We start from the raw sequence: 16980 nt of genomic DNA, 5'->3' as shown, positions 1-16980 counted from the left end.
GTGCTCCCCAAGGAGGTCAGCACAGTGGCGAGCTCAGCACCTTCATCCCTCCTGGCAAGGCAGAGTGTGGGTGGTCCTGGAGCATCCCTCCCACTGGGCATGGGGCAAGTACCACTGGAATATCATCCCCTACCAGCACAGCCTGGGTACCACCAGACCATTCCCTCAGTGGGCACAGATTGGATACCACTGGAGCATCCCTCCCAGCAAAGACAATGTGAGTACTACCAGAGCACCCCTCCCAGCAAAAAAAGTGTGGGTACCACTGGAGCATCCCTTTCAGCACACACAGTGTGAGTACCACCAGAGTACACCTCCCAGCAAACATGGGGTGGTTACCACTGGAGCATGCCCCTCAGCAAACACAGTGTGGGTACCACTGGAGCATCCCTCCCAGCAAACACAGTGATGGTACTGCAGGAGCATCCCCCTCAGCGGGCACAGCACGGCCGTCGCTTCCCCCACCGCTGCCCGGCCGCCCCAGCCAGCAAACACTGCGTGCATTTAGCGTGGCAGGGCCGGACAGTGGGGTGTTTCATCAACCCAGCAGCGATAACACTCGGCTTTTGTCCCTCCCGGATAAAGGGGGTTTGTGAGCACTGGCTTTCCAGCCCAAACTGGCACCTGTCGCCAACTTACCCAACTCGTCCCCCCCTCGAGTTCCGCACCAGCGCTGGGGACCAGGCAGCAGCAAGAGCTCCAGCTCAGACACAACTTGCTGGGAAGTTTCAGATTTCCAGATCCACCAAAATCTTGTCGAAGAGCCACAGTCTCAAGCTCTGCTCTTGCTGATATTAAAAACAATCCAAAAACCGAAGGAAATCAGGGCTTTCCCCCCTCATTTCAGCTTCTACCTAAACCTCCTTGTGTATTCCACCTCCTCATGCACACCACAGAATCGCTGCCCAGGATTTACATGCTGACGGCGACCAAGGAGGTCCTGGCATACGAGACGGTGCTGCCTTCTCCCATCCCCATCACAGCAGCGGAAAACACTCCCCCACGTACCAAAATCAGTCTGCTGAGGGAACAGGGCTGCAACATACATAGGAGCACATTAAAACCAGAGCTTAGAGATCATCCCTGGTGTTAGTTAATGCTGCCCACAATAAATAAGGCCAGCAGCTGAGCTGAGCGGCTCCCTGCTGTGGACACAGGCGCAGGCAGGGCAGCGCACTTCCCCACGGCCGCCATCCAAGGAATTTCTGCTTTCCCTGCTTTGCTCATGAATTTTCTTCTGCTGCCACACATCTGCCTCCTGTACGACCAACTGCAGGATGATCAGGTGTCCCCCTTGGATAAAAGGACTGCATTGGCATGTCCAAGCAGGATGCAATGCCCAGTGCTGTTGGATCGAATGGGATGGCATGGCAGAAGAGAGGCTCTCTCCACTGGGATGGTAATAGTCCTGCCAGATCCCAGACCAGAGCTGGAGCTTTATGAGGGGTTTTGTTCCTCTGAATACATATGCACAAAGTGATTCCAAGAGACAGCAACTAGGCCAACCCAGCCCTCAGCTCTGAAGGACCTACAGAGAGGAAAACCATGGCACAAAGCTACGGCTTATGCTGCCCTTTAACCCCACTGCTTTCCAGATAAATAACCCAGCACTGATCGTATTTTCTAAATGAATGTGCTCAAGTGTGTCATTACAATGAATGCAGGAAATGCTTTGATCTAAAAAAAAATAAATTGGCTCAGTACATCTAAAGTAGCAGCTTAACAAGCTTTAAAACAAAACAATTAAAAGAGGTCTGTGGTGTCTTTGTAACACAACGTGTCTTTGCAGGAGGTGCACATCAGAGCCCACTGTGGTACCAATGGGGAAACACCTCCAACCATGGAACACACCCAGGGAGAAAATACCTCATAATGGGATTTTAAATTATGACTTCCCAAAGTGCTCTGCTTTCCCAGGAGCAAAGGCAAGCACTGATCCGCTGGAAGCGTCTGAATGACCAGCATAGGGCCCAGCCAACCCGTCCCCATAGCGAAGGCTGGATGTCCACACAGGAAAATCCAACTAACTTAGGTCTTCACTCCAGCACCATGGTCTCTGGGTGGAGCTGCTCTCAATTCGCCCTGCAGTGACTGAGATCCAAACCTGTCTTTTTCCTGGGAAGTCCCCGGCACCCCAGAGATGCACATCCTGCCCGGAAACCTCAGCAGCCATCCTCAGGAACGAACACAGGGAACACGTCAATACTTTCAAAAGCTCCATAAACTCTAACAGAAATGGAGAAGATGAGAGGAATGAAGACTCTGAAAGCAGAAAGAGGAACAGATGGCTTTTATGGAGCAAGAAATACAATAGGAAAAAATGGAGCAGCAGAGCTCTCTTTGAAGGTGTGAAACGTCAGTAGGGAAGCCTGGAGAAAGCAAAGGCCCAGGAACTGGGAGCTCAGTGCAGGGCACTGCATTGCCCAGTCAAGGCTCTGGCTGGTGGTCCTGGAGAGCTTCCGCTCCCCCTGGCTCCCAAGACAGATCTGGCTCTGCAGAGCCCCACCACAGGGACATCCCGCTGCCAGAGAAGGGTCAGCGTGACACGCAGCATGGAGAAAGAACAGCCCAAAAAGATGATGAAAAAGCCAAGCTAAAATAGAAAGCAAAGGCAGCGGGAATGAACTCCAGGGCAAAGACTCTTGATCCTGTCACAGAGAGTTTTAAATCCCTTTTAGCACCAAGCAATTTCTTTTCCATGGAGAAGAGCCGTTCTCCCTGCCATGGCCATTTCACTGTGCATATAGCAACTAGGCAGCTCACAGGCTCTCCCACTGCAGCCATGGCAAAATCCTGATGGATCGAACTGACGATGAGGATTTGCCTCCAGGACCTCAAGAACACTGTGCCATTGGGGGCACCACCCCTCAGAGCCCAACTGCCAGTGTGTCAGGGATCACTGTGCTCTGCATCTCATTAAAAACAAACAAACAAACAAACAAACAATAATCTCCTTTGCAGGAGAGATTAAACTTTTGCAGCATTATCTCCAACGAGTTGGCAGCAGGGGATGACCTCTTGCATCCCTCAGTATCTCAACTTCCTTCAAAGGCACCTGTGCCAGCAGCCTTACTTCCATCCTCATCCATCAAAATTAGCAAAATTGATTTTGCCACAGAATATGTCACTTTGACAGGAATCCAGAGTAAGTCCTGAGCGTGTCATGTCAGATGATGCTAAAGCAGAGCCTCTTACAACGACAAGAAACAAGAAGATGAATAACTCATCCTTATCCTTGCCATGAAAAACTTTGCAAGAAAACCCATGAATGACAGATACTTGTAGGAAAAAAGGTTGATTCATTTTGGGAGTTCTTTCTAAAATAACACTTGCCGGCATCTGGAACGGTCACACTTTCCCTACATGAACGCCCTGCTGCTGCGGACTCAGCCAAGCTTTGGCTCTGGCCGGGAAGAGGCAGAGCCAACCACGCTCCCGGCGGGATGTGCGGCTTCATCTCCTGGCATTCATCACCCACGTTCCAATGGGTCCTTAAGTGGATGTCCTCGTCCATGTCAATTAAGTGATGCTTCATTACTCGAGTCCTGCAAAGGGAGCAGAGATGCTATGGCAGGCTCCGGGAGCAGGGCTGGGGTCACGCACGGGACTCAGGCAATTACGGAGCTCGTCCCTGAGGAAGCCGCATGTGCCTGTGCTTGCTAGGCAGCCAATTCCCAGGGGGGACAACGTGGGCTTGCCCCCGACCTTGTCACAATCTTCAACCTGAATGGCGTGCAGTCAAGTGGCAACATCAATTAGCAGCGTTTGCTCTCACCGGCGCCTCGAACGCTACTGCTGAGCAGCGAGTCCCCAGCCTTCCCATGCTGAGCACAGCAGCTCTACACAGCTCCTCAGCTGGCAGCACCACACAGCCACGTTCCCCATCTACAAGGCTGTAAAACATAGCTGGAGTTTCTCCTGACCATCCCAGGATGTTGCAGAAGAGGCATGGCAAATACCCTCATGCACAGGAGCCATCAATTCTCACCAAGCTGTAGCTGAAAGCCACAAATCCGCTCTCCTGTGTGGCACAGCGTGGTCCCTCACATGGTGTGTGCTGCGCTGCTGGTGTCCTGCAGCACACGGTAAGCCCTGAGCCAGCACATCCCCATCTCCACGCTTCTCTTGTGCTAGGGCACGTGCCCTCTGGTGAGCTCCAGTTTTTCCACCTCAAGTATCCAGACTTGCCTCTTGAAGGAAGCGCCTTGCCACTCCCAGGCTACGTGTTGTTTCTGAAGCAGCTTCTGCTCAGCCTTTATTTGGAAGTCAGTGGAGCTGGAAGTGCTGGCATGGCAGCCAGGCCAGCAAAGCTTCAGTGCTCCCACCTCGCCACAGCTAAACCTCATCCCATGGATGCTTCAGCCAGGGTCTGGAGCAGCTCTGCAGCCAAGACGCTGCTTCTCCTCCCTGCCAGCTTCTGCAGCAGGAGCTGAAGAGTCCTTTCCATACCCACAGAGACGCTGTGCCAGGGAACAGCTTCTGCTCCCAATGGCTCTGGCTTGTGGGGACACAGCAGCCATTGGCAGCGGGGACACAGTGCCTCTGGGATGCTCCAGCATTGCCAGGAAAGCAGAGCTGCCGAGAAAGACCTTCAGAGCAAACTTCAACAAAAATCGTTGCATGTCAAAGCGTATCTACTGCCTACGCATCATTTCCAAGTCACAAGGAGACATTTTGCAGATCAGAGTTTGAAATGTGCACTTTGTGAATGACTGGCTTTATTTATTTTTATAAGTCCTCAGGCAAGTCCCAGCGGGTGCCTCCTGCCCCAGGCATCCAGAGCCTGCTGACCCCACCCCTGTTCATCTCCATGGAGCTGCTCATCCACCTCCAGCCAAGCTGGGTTGTTCCTCCTTTTTTCAGTGATGCTTGGGACCATAAATGCCAAATCTCTCAGCGCTGATGGGAGGACACTCCTACACAGTGGCACTTGGGGCAGGTCTCCACCCTGCTACCAAGGCATCACACCCAGCATCCCTGGCTCCATGAGAGCACCCCATTACACAGCAGCCAACCCTGTCACAACACCACAGACAGTGTGGGTGCTTTGCCTCCAGCTTGGGCAGAGTTTAGGGAGCACTGGGGGGTTTTGGAGGCAAAATGCCCATCAGTCCCCACCATGTCCCCAGTGAAGGAGCTGAGCACTGCACTGAACAGAGGCTTTAGCACAGCTTCGCCTTGCAGAGCCGCCGAGGCCAGAGAAAGCAACTGATAAACCCAGAAAGCAGAAGAGATTCAGCAGCAGACAAAACCTCATTTCACAAGGAATCCTCATAAAACCAAATTAATGTTGAAGGATGAAGGCAGGTAAACCTCCCACGGTTAAGTTCAGGCCACTGAGACTCAGTTTAAATCTCTCAGCAGTTCTGATTTAATCAATGCATTTCCAAGTGAAATTAGATGAAGTACATCTCCATCACAGGAAATTATATAAGCTATCAAAGTCTGTAGGTGCAAGTCCCAGTAAGAGGAGCCACAGGAAATATTCATATCAACTCAAATTCCATTTTTAAGGAGTCACTCCAGGTCCAGAATTTAACGTTCTTTTAGTGAAAAAAATCACTGATGAAAACATTGAGCCAAGGCAAGAAGGGCTAAGCAGCAAGTTCAGGAACAACCTCACAAACCCCACGGTGATCGCTGGGATGATGGCCTTGGCCAGGAACCCCCTCCCAGCAGCACCACCCAACGTGGGAGGGAAGGAAGATGTGGTAGGGAGGAAGGATGGAAGGAAGAGCAGAAGTAAAACTGCTTTGTTTTAAAGGAGGGGGTGAAAGCACCAAAAATGCCACACCATCCACTGATCCCACCCAACACACTCAGCCTCCAGGAATTATCCTGCTAGGAGAATGTTGCTGTCAAACCCAAACTCTGTTGGGCTTGAACTGCTGTTGCCCACTTGGTCACCACCGGCCCTCAAGGAAAACAACAGGCACCACAGCCTAGAACAGAGCAGCTCCTGCTCAGCACACTGAGGTTCCGGTAATCTTGGTAATCTTTCCACCCAGTCCTTCTCCCATTAGCTATATTTAAAGGCTTAGGCATGCATACATTTTCATAATGAACCTCAGACTTGCTGGAAGTCCCCTGGCTTATTCACACCCTACGGAGCTGCCTGCAGCGCTCACCACTGCCCTGTATCCATCCATACCTACAGACACTGAGGTAAATAAGGCACGCTGGGAGAGCCTGAGGACCAGAGCGGCTGAGGGAAATGTGGGAACAAAGTTGGAGAGCTGTCCTCTGCCTGGCTGCCCTTCTCTGTTACAAGCTGGGCCCTGAAGGAACATTAGCAACTCCTTCTTTCCAGCAGATGACCATTACATATGGCAGAGCCAAGCCGTGGTGCTCCGGCCCCAGGAGCAGCTGGGCCAGCAGCTCACCCGTCCCGTGTCCCGCCTGCCGAAGACTGGCACAGCGGCTGTCACATGCGGCAGCCCCCAAACTCCCTGGCCAAGCGGCAGCACCGTGACTGCTCCCACCTGCCACTCCACTGGAGACACCACAATGACAAGGCGGTGGCTCCAGTGTTATTACAACAATTATTCATGCTCTGGGGAAGTGGCTGCCGAAGCCCTGCGCCACTCCCCTCATCTGGGAAATTGCTGCCAGCACGGAGGTACGAACCGCTGCATAAAAGTACAGTTTATACAAGCATTATTGTGGCTGTTAAGTATCATAGCCAGTGACACCACATGAATTTCTGTGGCAATCAATCCACTCGGGAGCAGCCAGCTCAGTCCCTGTGTGGATGCAGGATGAGTAAGGACTCCTCAGTGGAGGCCATTAACTCCCACTGCTTACTGCTCTCATTACTTCCCAGACTGCAAGGCTTGCATCTTTGACAAGCGACTGAATCTACATTTGACAGCGTGAACCTGATGAGTGAAATTCATGGAAAATGTTTGCTTTGGCAGTAACTACAAGGCCCATAAAGTTTCCACGGAGCCAATGTGCAGGGATGTATGCTTTTAATGAGTTGTTTTATACAATCGCCGAGAAATTGCAAACGGTGGTTTTACTCCTACTGCAAATCACTCCAGAGCTCAACGCTGTAAAAACTGTGGCATATTGTTTAAAACATTATATTCGTAGCTATGGAGGGGAAGTCCTCGGCAGCGCTGGAAGCCTGGCACGCTGCAGAAAGCTGCCGTGCCCTCGCAGGCGGGCGCAGGCACTGACGCAGGCGTGTGCATGCACACGTATGTCTGTGCACACTCAGAGAGTGACAGAGCCACTGCCACCTCCCCAAAGAACAGATTTTGCCCCGCAGCACCCACACCTGCCAAGAGCAGAGCGGGGCTGGAGCATCCCTGGGACCTCGCAGGGGCTTTCAGGGCAGCGCTGCCCGCTCAGCCCCGCTCCGAACCGGGGAGCGGCAACTCCCCTTCACAGGGATCAAATAATTCTGAGCAGTGCAGTTGCACAGGTCCTGCCCTCCCCTGGCGGAGGAGCACAGCGCTCACCGCGAGGTCAGGCACTGCCACCGCCCCGGGCGAAAGGGATCCGACTTGAAAGGAGCAGCACGGTACCATCTCCCCGCCGCAGGCAGCCGCTCCAGGCAGACGCTGCGCGGGGTGAAACGGGCGCTGCAAAGCTCCACTGCTTCTCCTGGAGCTATTTTTCTAGTAGTCTTCGAGAAAATGAGGAGAAATGACATGGGAAATGTCAGAAATAAAGCCAGAAGCAATTAGAGTAAGAGAGAAGGGAGAGCAGCAGGCAAGGTTAGCAGTAAAGTTATCTCTTATTAAAAATAAAACACGGAGGGACTGGCAGCTGATGAGGTGGCAGAAAGGATCGCCTGGTGCTGGGGATCAAGGATGCACAGCACAGATATTCGCAAGGCGAATGAATCGAGGAGGGAAGCAAGCAGAGGGCTCCTGTTTCCACTGCTAAACTCTCCTCAAAAATAACAAAGCAGAGGGCGTCCTCTGTTCCCAGGATAACAGCCTTCTGCCGCGCCAGCCTTGGGGAAACGGCCCTCCAGCTCCACTGGGCTTTTCACCTGACACGAAATAAATCCAAACGCGTGGCACCCTGAGAAAACCCTCGGGTGCTTTCGCCGGGAGGAATTCCTAAGGTCACTACATCACCACAGACTGTCCTTCCCACACGGAGCATCCTCGGCTGATGGATGGACAGACATCTCCGGCGGCAGCGTGAAGGTGCTCGTGTGCCCGGGCTGTCGGGGTGCACCAGCCAGAGGCACGGGACAAGGACGGGGGGCATTGGAAGCCGGCTCGCCACGTGCCTCTGGAATATACGGCGTGGCACGGGATTGTAACAGAGAGGCCAAGGGCCTCCCCCGGCTGCTCAGCACAGACAAAACCTTAGTTCAGGTTTCACCCTCCAGGACTCCATCCGTAGCCCGGGCAGAGGGACAAAGCCTCCAGCGATTCCCACGGGTGGCGGACAAAGGCTTCTGGCATCATGTCTGTGCATTCGGGGGGCCCTGCCTGCCTCCCTCCGTGCCCCCCAGCTGCAGCCATGTTCTGCCAGAGCGCAGGGGCGCGGGGGGCGGCGCGGGCTGATGGGATCCCCGAGGGGCTGCGTGGGGTAGGGCCGGCGGTGGGGGCTACACCCACCCATCCGCTCACCCCGCAGCTCCCCTGCCCACCCAGTCCTGCTCCCCGGGGAGCAGCCACAGGGCCCGCTGCGAGCTGCGGGAGTGGGGTGGCCGCTCGGGACTCCTCGCCTTGGGACCCCTCTCTCCAGCAGCAGGTGATGTGCCGGAACCACTGTGCCGCTCGGTGGAGGGACGTTTGGGGTTTGACCCCTGCCCAACACAACCGCTCAAACCCAGGACTTTCCAAATACAAAACCGGGTTGGGGAGAACGAAACACATCGCGGATTTCACTTTTCCTTAGGGTCTCACTTGTTTAACCCGCTGCTGCTTTCACTCGATTCCACTGAGATGGGCTCAAACCACCAAAGCCCAGGTACTACTGGGGCTCCGGGGCTGCACACAGGCAGGGGCCGGGGCCAGGGCTTTCCAGCCACAGCACCATGGAAATAACAAGATTTCGGCTCAGATGACTTCGCAGCGGTAATGAAAATGTGTTACGTAACACTTTGCCTCCGTCTCCTCTGCTTTGCAATTCTCGATTAATCTCCCAAACACATCCATCCATCTATCCGTCCATCCATTCACCCATCCATCCATCCGTCTATCCATCCATCTGCCCGCGCCCCGGACGCCCCCCCAAGCCCCTTCCCCCAAGCGGCCCCCGCCGGGGCGGCCAGGGGGGATCGAGCAGCCGGCGAGGGGACGCTGACCGCTGATCCATCTCCTGGGCAGGGCGGGCGAGCGGGGCGGGGGAAACCGGGTGGGGGGAGCCCGGCACCGCGCGGAGCGCGGACCGGCCGCCTCCTCGGGCGCCGGCAGCCGCCGGCTGCACCGCGCGCTCCCCGCTCCGCTCCCACACACCGCTCCCCATCCCGCACCCCGCTCCGCTCCCCACTCCCCACTCCAAGTTCGTGGTTTAACTCCGCCGCTCCCCGAGCGCGCCCGGCGGCGGGATGCCCCAAGCGCTGCCCCGCGGGGCCATCGCTCGCCGGTCCTACCTGCTTCCCGGGAGCCGTCGCATCCACATCGTCACGTCTCGGCCCGGCCCGGCCCGGCGGGGCTCAGCGCCTCAGCGCTCCATCCGGGCGCGCCGCCCCGCGCCCGCGGCGGCGCTCAGCGGCGGGGCAGGCGGCGGCCGGCGGGGCGGGCATGCCCGGCGGCGGCGGCGGCGGCGAGGACGGGGGGTCTGTGCTCCGGTGCTCCGGCCCCTCAGCGCCGGCGGGGCAGCTGCGCGCCCGCGGAGGCTGCGCGCCCCATGCGCGGTGCGGCTCGGCTCGGCTCGGTGCGGTTCACCGGGGCTCGGCTCGGCTCGGCTCGGCGCGGCGGGGCTGGGCGCGCGCGCGTCTCTGCGCGCACCCGCGGGGCGGGGGCGGGGGGCCGCGGCGCGGGGAAGTTGCGCGGGGCGGAGGCGGGGGCGGAGCGCGGCCCCTCCGCGCCGCGGCCGAGCGGGGGTGGACCCGGCTCGGCACCCGCACCCAGACCCGGTTGCGACTCCGGCTCCGTCCCCGTGGGGATCGCCGGGCAGTGCCGGGACCCCGCCGGGGACCGGTCCGTCCCTCCGCGGGACGCCGGCTCCGGCAGCCGTTTCCCCCGCTGGAGAGCTCCTTTCCGCGGACCCCGCGAGCAGCCGCTCGCCGGCGGCCCCGGGGAGCGAAGCCCTCTTTCCGCCGGTGGGCACTGGCCCAGCAGCTCCGCACCCCGGGACCGCGGTGTCGCCGCGGGGAGCCCCGGTGTCCCGTACAGCCCGTCCCCGCCCCGCGGGCAGCAGGGGAGTGCGGGTTCAGTCCGTGCTTTGCGGGCAGGGCGAGGGGTCCCCCGCAGTTCGGCAGCCCCGGGGAGCCCCGGCCCGCTGCCCGGTGGAGCGGGCCCGGCTGCTTCTGCAGCGGGCTCCACCAGCCGGCCGAGCGGGCATCCTGCTCCCGAGCCAACCCTGGGAGAGTTTCCATCCCGATCTGCACAGCTGGCCCGCAGGGACAATGTCGGGCCAGCGGGAGCGCGGATCCGCCACCGCCGCCTCGGGCCCCCGCACCGAGAGATACGCAGCCCCCACCGAATTCCCTTCGGCTGGAAGTGCCTTTCGTGCTCCGTGCTCGCCCAAAAACAGCCGAGCACAAAGGGGAGCGTGCGGGGAGAGGCGCTGGTTATTTTGGGATGTGTTTCATCAGAGCCTGATGCGTTTTCTCTCTTTCCGGGGGTGCTGCCAGTAAGGAGCGACATTATTCCTGGTGTACTGTAAGAAAAGTGTGTCTCTCAAAAGCCGAGCTGCTTTTCTGTTCAGCTGCTGCAATAAAATAAGTTTTTGTATGCGTTTGGGGATAGATTCTTCAAAGCTGCTCCTGGCTACAGGCAAGGAACAGAACCGTGGTACACAGAGCCAGCACTGCCCTGTGTCCCTTCACGGGGACAAACCACCTGCAAGGAAGGGGCACGGCTTGCTCGACTCTGAACAGCCACAGCAGAAAGCAAGGCTTGTGTAGAGATGAGTCTCTCTGGTGCCTTTCTGACTCACTGGGTTTCTTTTCTGCCTCCAGAGAAACTTACTTCTCAGAGAGAAGAAACCTCCTGTGAGGAGGGCAGCTGGATGGAAGGTCAGCACTGTCTCTTGGATGCCTTGCCAGCCCCTGCTCCTCACATGTACTTCTGCTGGATCGGCTCCAGCTGCTGCTAGAAGTGCTGTAGTTCAGCATCCAAATCCCCCCAGCTTCCTTGGAGCTGGATTCCTGGTCAGAAGGAACCTTAGGTGGGAAGGATGAAGTGTCGGGGGCTGAACTGTGGACCAGTTTATCTTGGGAGGTGGCAGCTGTCTGGGGAACAGACGTCTCCCATCTCAGCCCAGGCAAAACCAAGGCTACAAAAGTACCTAAATAATGGCCAGGCTGTGTTTGGTTTTCGCTAAGCACGATCCTTGCCTGTCAGGGTGGTTAAGGCTTGGTTCCCTCACAGCCACCAGTGAATCCCACCTTTGATGTTGTCTCAAAGCCCTCTTCACCTCCCGGAGCGAGGCCAGTTACAAACTGGCTGTGGCTCTGTCAAGTCTGCCTCCGGGAGGGAAGGAACCTCGAGACCCAGGGTGTATATTACAAAAAAATTCCCCTCATCACAGTGCTGACAGCTGCTGATTAAGGCAGCTTCTGCACAGAGAGGTAACAATACCCCTGGTTCACCTGGGCACACCGTCCTGAGGGCTGCATGTGCAGGGTCTCGAAAGAGAAAATTCAGCTTTACTGCAAGCCCGTGGAGTTTATCAGCCATTAAACCCAGCTCACTAACATGAAAGATTTTGAGAGAGGAGAAGGGAAGAGTGCGTGATTGTCTCTTAAGAGGCTGAGAGAGATACTGGAACGCAGTTAAATAAAAGACAATCAATTAAGGCTTAAACAAACCCAAACGAGCAAACATTAATGAGAGCTATCTTGTATCTCAAACAAATCCTCTTAACTCAGCCCCACTTAAAAAATATTATTTCCCTATTTGTGCCAAATATGTGGAGCTGGCGGGGGATTGCAGGGAGGACTATGCTGGGGATCTGGGACCTGGCAGTGCAGGTTGAGCTTCTGAATTTTTTGCTATAAATATCTGTTATAATCTGTACACCTTGTTCAGGCAAGTGACTGGAAGCAGGGAAAGGCCCCATGCCCTCATCATCGGCCTTCCTCTGGCCCTGAGCCTCTTCTCAAGCTTCTGGCCTCAATTCCACATTGCATCATCACCAGCCAGAATCTTCCAGAAACAAAAGAGATCAAAGGAGAGCTGAGGTTTTTGACAGTACCAAAGCAGGTGTGCAGGCAAAGCTTTTATATGCAGGCAATTATTTGGGTTCAGGGCTAGTTTGGCTTGCTTGGAGCTGAAACCTCACAGGGATGGAGATACCTGGCCAGAGGGTGTGCATCCTTGCTGCCCTCCAGAGAGCCCTGCCTGTCACCGGCCCAGGGACACGTGCAGCACTCGCTCTGTGCCTCCCCAAAGCAGCCAGCACAGCGTTTTTCGCGGTGTTTGAAAAGGCGGGCAGTGCCACTCTGCAATCTTGGCCCCCTTTGTCTCGCTCATCTCCTCAGCAGCTCTGCCGGGGCTGCCTGCCACGGGCAGGCAATGGAGCAGCCCGCTGCGGGAGCAGGAACCGTGAATTATCCCCCATTTAAGTAGGAGGGAAGGAAGTCATTAGCGAATTCATTTGTCTAACTTGTTCTTCTCAGAGTCATCGCTGCTCCGAGAGAGTAAAGTTCCTGATGCTGGTGCAAAGCTGCAGGCGCTGACTGGGGTTGGCTGCTGTGCTGTGGGGCACAGATGCTCATGTAGACCTCTGTTTGGGGGAGAAAAGAGGGGTTTTCCCTGTAATCAGGTCTGCACTTCCCAGGTTTTCCATAACAGCCCCTGTGTTCACCCACCCACCTACCGGGAGCTGGGCCAGGTGTGGGCACCCCAAGGGTGCTGTGAACCACAGCAGGGGAATGTTGCCAGCTGTGCTGCACTTCATCCACCGTGTTCTGAGCCAAATCTGTTAATTTGCCTCTGAGTGGAGAGAAAGACACTGCCCCAGCTACACTTGCCAAGGAGGAGTGAAAATTGTCTCTTCAGTAGAAGTAGGTTGTCATTACCCATTTTCCTTTCATACGGGAGAAGCAGAAGTGTTACTTGGAGCTTGTGAAGCACAGAGGAGTATAATGCAATTTCTTGCCTCCTTGTAGCATCGTCCTTTCGTTTTTCAGACCAGTGCTGACAGGGAATAGGTCACCCCAGGGATTTTATACACTAAGCAGTTCTCTTGAGACTTGCATTCCCTTCAGAAAGCATCCCCCACAGCCCCAAACTCCTCAAATGGTCTAAAACAGATTGTCTAGCAAGGCACAGCTCCAGCCTGGCATACTGGACCCCTGGAAAGAGAATCATGAGGCAAGAGAGCGGGAGGGGAGGGCTGAGATGGGGAAAAGCTGGATGGGATTTCATGGGCCCATTCTGCAAGCCCAGAAGGGTCATCCAAACCCCAGAGCCTCCCAGCTGTGGGGACTGCCTGCCTGGAGGTGTCAGCCAGCTTGGCAGGCACAGCTCACTTCCAGGGAGGTGTGCTGCCTCTGTCCCCAGAGTCCTTCCCCAAGGAGGGGAGGCAGAGCCCTCCTCGCATCTCCAGCTCCAGTGAGGGAGGGAGGGAGCTGAAAATGGGGTGACTGAGGTTCTTGTTAATAAGGCAAATTTGCCTGAGGGCAAATCAGAGTGAAATGACACTGAATGACTGGTGTTTTTGTATGTATATGTGTATGAGAGGCTTATTTTAAAACAGTTTGGTTGCAATGGAAAGGGAATATGAAGCCGTTTTGGTTATCATTAATATAAGTATAGCAATATAAAAGTATAAAGATATCACTTAAGAAAATATATAAGGAAAAGAAAGAGAGAGAAAGAAGGGATAAGAGTAGACAGTGGAAAGATCTCAGCACCTGGGGATCCAGTGACAAGACTTGATTGTTGCAATTTAGATGTCTGTTGTTTGAAGTGATGGTCTCAGTCTTGATCTGTTGGGGGTGGGGAAAGCCCACAAATCCCAGAGTTCAATGTGTTAAAATAGGCTCAGGTTCAGGTGGGAATGCCCAGGCACCTCTCCTGATGAACATTTTACACTGAGTCTTGCAACACTGTGGGCCTCCTCTGGTGGAAGGCCCCAGGAATGAGTCTGCGGGGACTTTGGGGGTCTCTTGATTTATTACCCTTTTAAAGACATTTTCAGCTGCTTCTCATGCACCTGTAGCTAAGCCCCTTCAGCAGGGAAGAAAACCCTCAGGGCTCTGTGTGAATGTCCTGATACCTTCCCTGGGGAGGCAGAGTTCTACACCTGAGCCCGGTTGTGCAAGGGAAGACACTGCCCTGATAAAAAAGCATTATCCCGCCTCGTAGGATCTGCTTCTTACCAGCCTTTTCCTTCATCTCCTCCAAACCCAGCTTGTTGCGAAACAAATGTTGGTTTGGCGTGGTCACCATCCAGTGGTGGGTGCTCACCCCCTCTGAACCTGGGCTGCTTTTACACAAATCAGAAGTTTAGCTACCGCACCAACTAAACCTTCCCCTTCTTCCCTTTGGCTGTGGGCTGCAAACCTGGCATCTGATACTTTGAAAATGGTGCATTATTTGAGTCAACAACCTTCAACATTTTCAGTCTCTCACAGAGTTGCTCCCCAAAGCTCTCATCTTGTGTAGTATTTGTCTGGCCAGGCTGCTCTCATGCAGTTTCTTCCCTTTTCGAGCTAAACATCGCTAATCAGCTTCTTCAAGCTCCAACATATGTCCTATAAATATCCCTTGTGGAAGCAAAATCTGTCTCGTGTGTGTATGCAAGACAAAAGAAAAAATTAGAAAGCGTGAAGCCCTGACTTAGCAGCCTGGCAGCAGAACTGCGCTAAAGCCTCGGATCTTAATGAAAGCAGGGAACATGCCTGCCCCCTCCATACCCCTCCTCCAGCCCCAGAGTGAGCCCAAAGCCCCAAAATCTCCATCCCTGACAGCCCCAGAGCTTGCCCAGGTTCTGGTCCTCACCCTTAACTGCCTGCAGGTCCCTTAAGAGCCACCCCCAGGCTATTGCAGACTGGATGGGGTGGAGCTGGGGAATGCTTTGTCCTTGGAGCTGAGCAGGGAGTTCAGTGCTTTCTCTTCTTCTTGGTATTCAGGAGCAGCCCTGAGGTTCACCTACACCTCTTGTTTCCAGCTCTGGCTTAAGAAATTTATGAGCCCCTGGCTGAGCTGAGGGTAGTGTGGGATGCCACGATGCTCAGCATGCCTGTGTGTGGGGTGGGATGGGGACACGCTCCTCATGTGAGATATCTCCAGGTACAAGAATCCTGAAGGCAGGTCCAGGGTGAAACTGCTCTGGCTCTGCCAGTCTTCCAGCATGGATGATAGGAGCGAGGGCTGATAGGAGTGAGCGCTGATAGGAATGAGCTCAAATCAATCATCTGTCACTCACTGGCTTCCCTGGCCAGGCTGCAAAGCCTTGACTGAAGCAGGACCCCAAGGACAGATGAGTGAGCATCTTAATCACCTTCAGCACAGGCAGCAGGAATCCAGCTGCCCACACTGCACATTGTCCTCAGGTACCTTTTATTTTGATTTAGGCACGGATTCATCTCTGCCAGATGAATGTCAGCTGGATTCATCTCTGGCATGTGGGCATCTCTGGCAGAGCCAGGGTTGTCAGATGGGGAGCTGAGAGCCCTGGGGGACCAAGCAGGGTCTGGAGAGCCCAGGAGGATGAGACAGGGGATGGAGAGCCCAGGAGCACTGGCTGGGGTCAAAAGCAGGTACCTAAGAAATAGTGCTTGCCAGAGCCTGGGAACAGTGCTTTCACCAGCAGGAGAGGTACCTGCCTTTGTTAACTCTGCTGAGAAATCCTTGGCATCTTTAGAGGGGTGACACTGGCCTCAGCATTGCCATGGTTTCCCCAGGTTTTCTATTGAGCTGCTGCGAGCTGAAGCGAGGCATCTCTCCTTCACGGTGGCTGTCAGATGGGAGACGTTAACAACCTGGAGAAGTGAAGCTGGAGCAAAGGTCTCCTTTGCCCTGTGAAGGACAGCAGCCATCACAGGCTCCTCACGGGAAAGGAAAGCTAATCCTATCCTGGTGTTCTACAGAGGGTGAAGTAATGAAACCTATTGTGCTTCCTAGGACCCTTATCTGTGCTGAATTTTGGGGTTTCACCTCGGTGGGGTGCACAGTACTCACAGGCTGAGCCCTGCAGTTCCCATGCGAAGAGGTTTTTGTAAGAGCAGAGGTCTGACACTAAGTTCGGCTTATCCCCAACTCCAGCACCAGTGTCCTCATCCTGCATCCCTGGCTGACGAACTTTCCCAGCTCCCCATTGCTGGGAGGTGGCTTGGAGGGGGATGAAATTCTAGCACTGGGTTTGATGAACATTGCGTGGCTCTTAAACCCTGCAAGCATCTCTAGCAGGGCTGTTATAGATTCCCTTTGCTTTGGCTGTATTTGTCTCATCAATCTCAGTGATGTTGACAATTGGGCACGGTTAAATTCTGCAAATCTGAGGAATGATCAGGCCAATTTAGTTCACATTTAAAGCATTTGTGTTCACATGCTGGAAAGCCTTTTTTCTTCCTTGCTCCTTGCCCAAGGCCCTTATTATCTGCTGGTGCTATTTATCAATGCACAGCAGGTATATTACAAGAAGGTCTCTTTCGTAAAGCGATACAAAATAATCATTCCTGTTCCTCGTCTGCTCAGCAAGAAAAGTGAGCCTGGCTCTCCCGCCTGTCAGCATTCCTGAGCCGCAGCATTTTTATATTACTGCAGGAGAAGTGATTTAACTCAATAAGCTTCCCTCATAAATAGCAATAGTTTGATAAAATAAAAGGAGCGTGTCAGTGAACATGGTGTTCCTCATCAGCTGAGTGGCTTTGCGTCCTGCCCTGTGTGT

General features: G+C 54.7%; 1 protein-coding gene across 1 annotated transcript in view; it reads right to left on the bottom strand.

Moving 5' to 3' along the window:
* The window catches only part of AJAP1 (adherens junctions associated protein 1), a 37994-nt gene extending 28113 nt beyond the window's left edge, over positions 1 to 9881 (bottom strand). The window contains exon 1 of the mRNA XM_066203089.1: positions 9566 to 9881. Coding sequence (XP_066059186.1) covers positions 9566 to 9594 — 29 coding nt within the window. The 5' untranslated portion in view covers positions 9595 to 9881. The remainder of the gene's footprint in view (positions 1 to 9565) is intronic.
* Positions 9882 to 16980: the final 7099 nt, after the last annotated feature.

The sequence above is a fragment of the Chamaea fasciata genome, unplaced genomic scaffold, assembly GCF_029207755.1.
Source record: "Chamaea fasciata isolate MVZ Bird 193981 ecotype frontalis unplaced genomic scaffold, bChaFas1.0.hap1 SCAF_23, whole genome shotgun sequence".
Lineage (NCBI taxonomy): Eukaryota > Metazoa > Chordata > Aves > Passeriformes > Sylviidae > Chamaea > Chamaea fasciata.
Note: the sequence above shows the minus strand (reverse complement) of the source record. Positions and strands in the feature narration are given on the sequence as shown.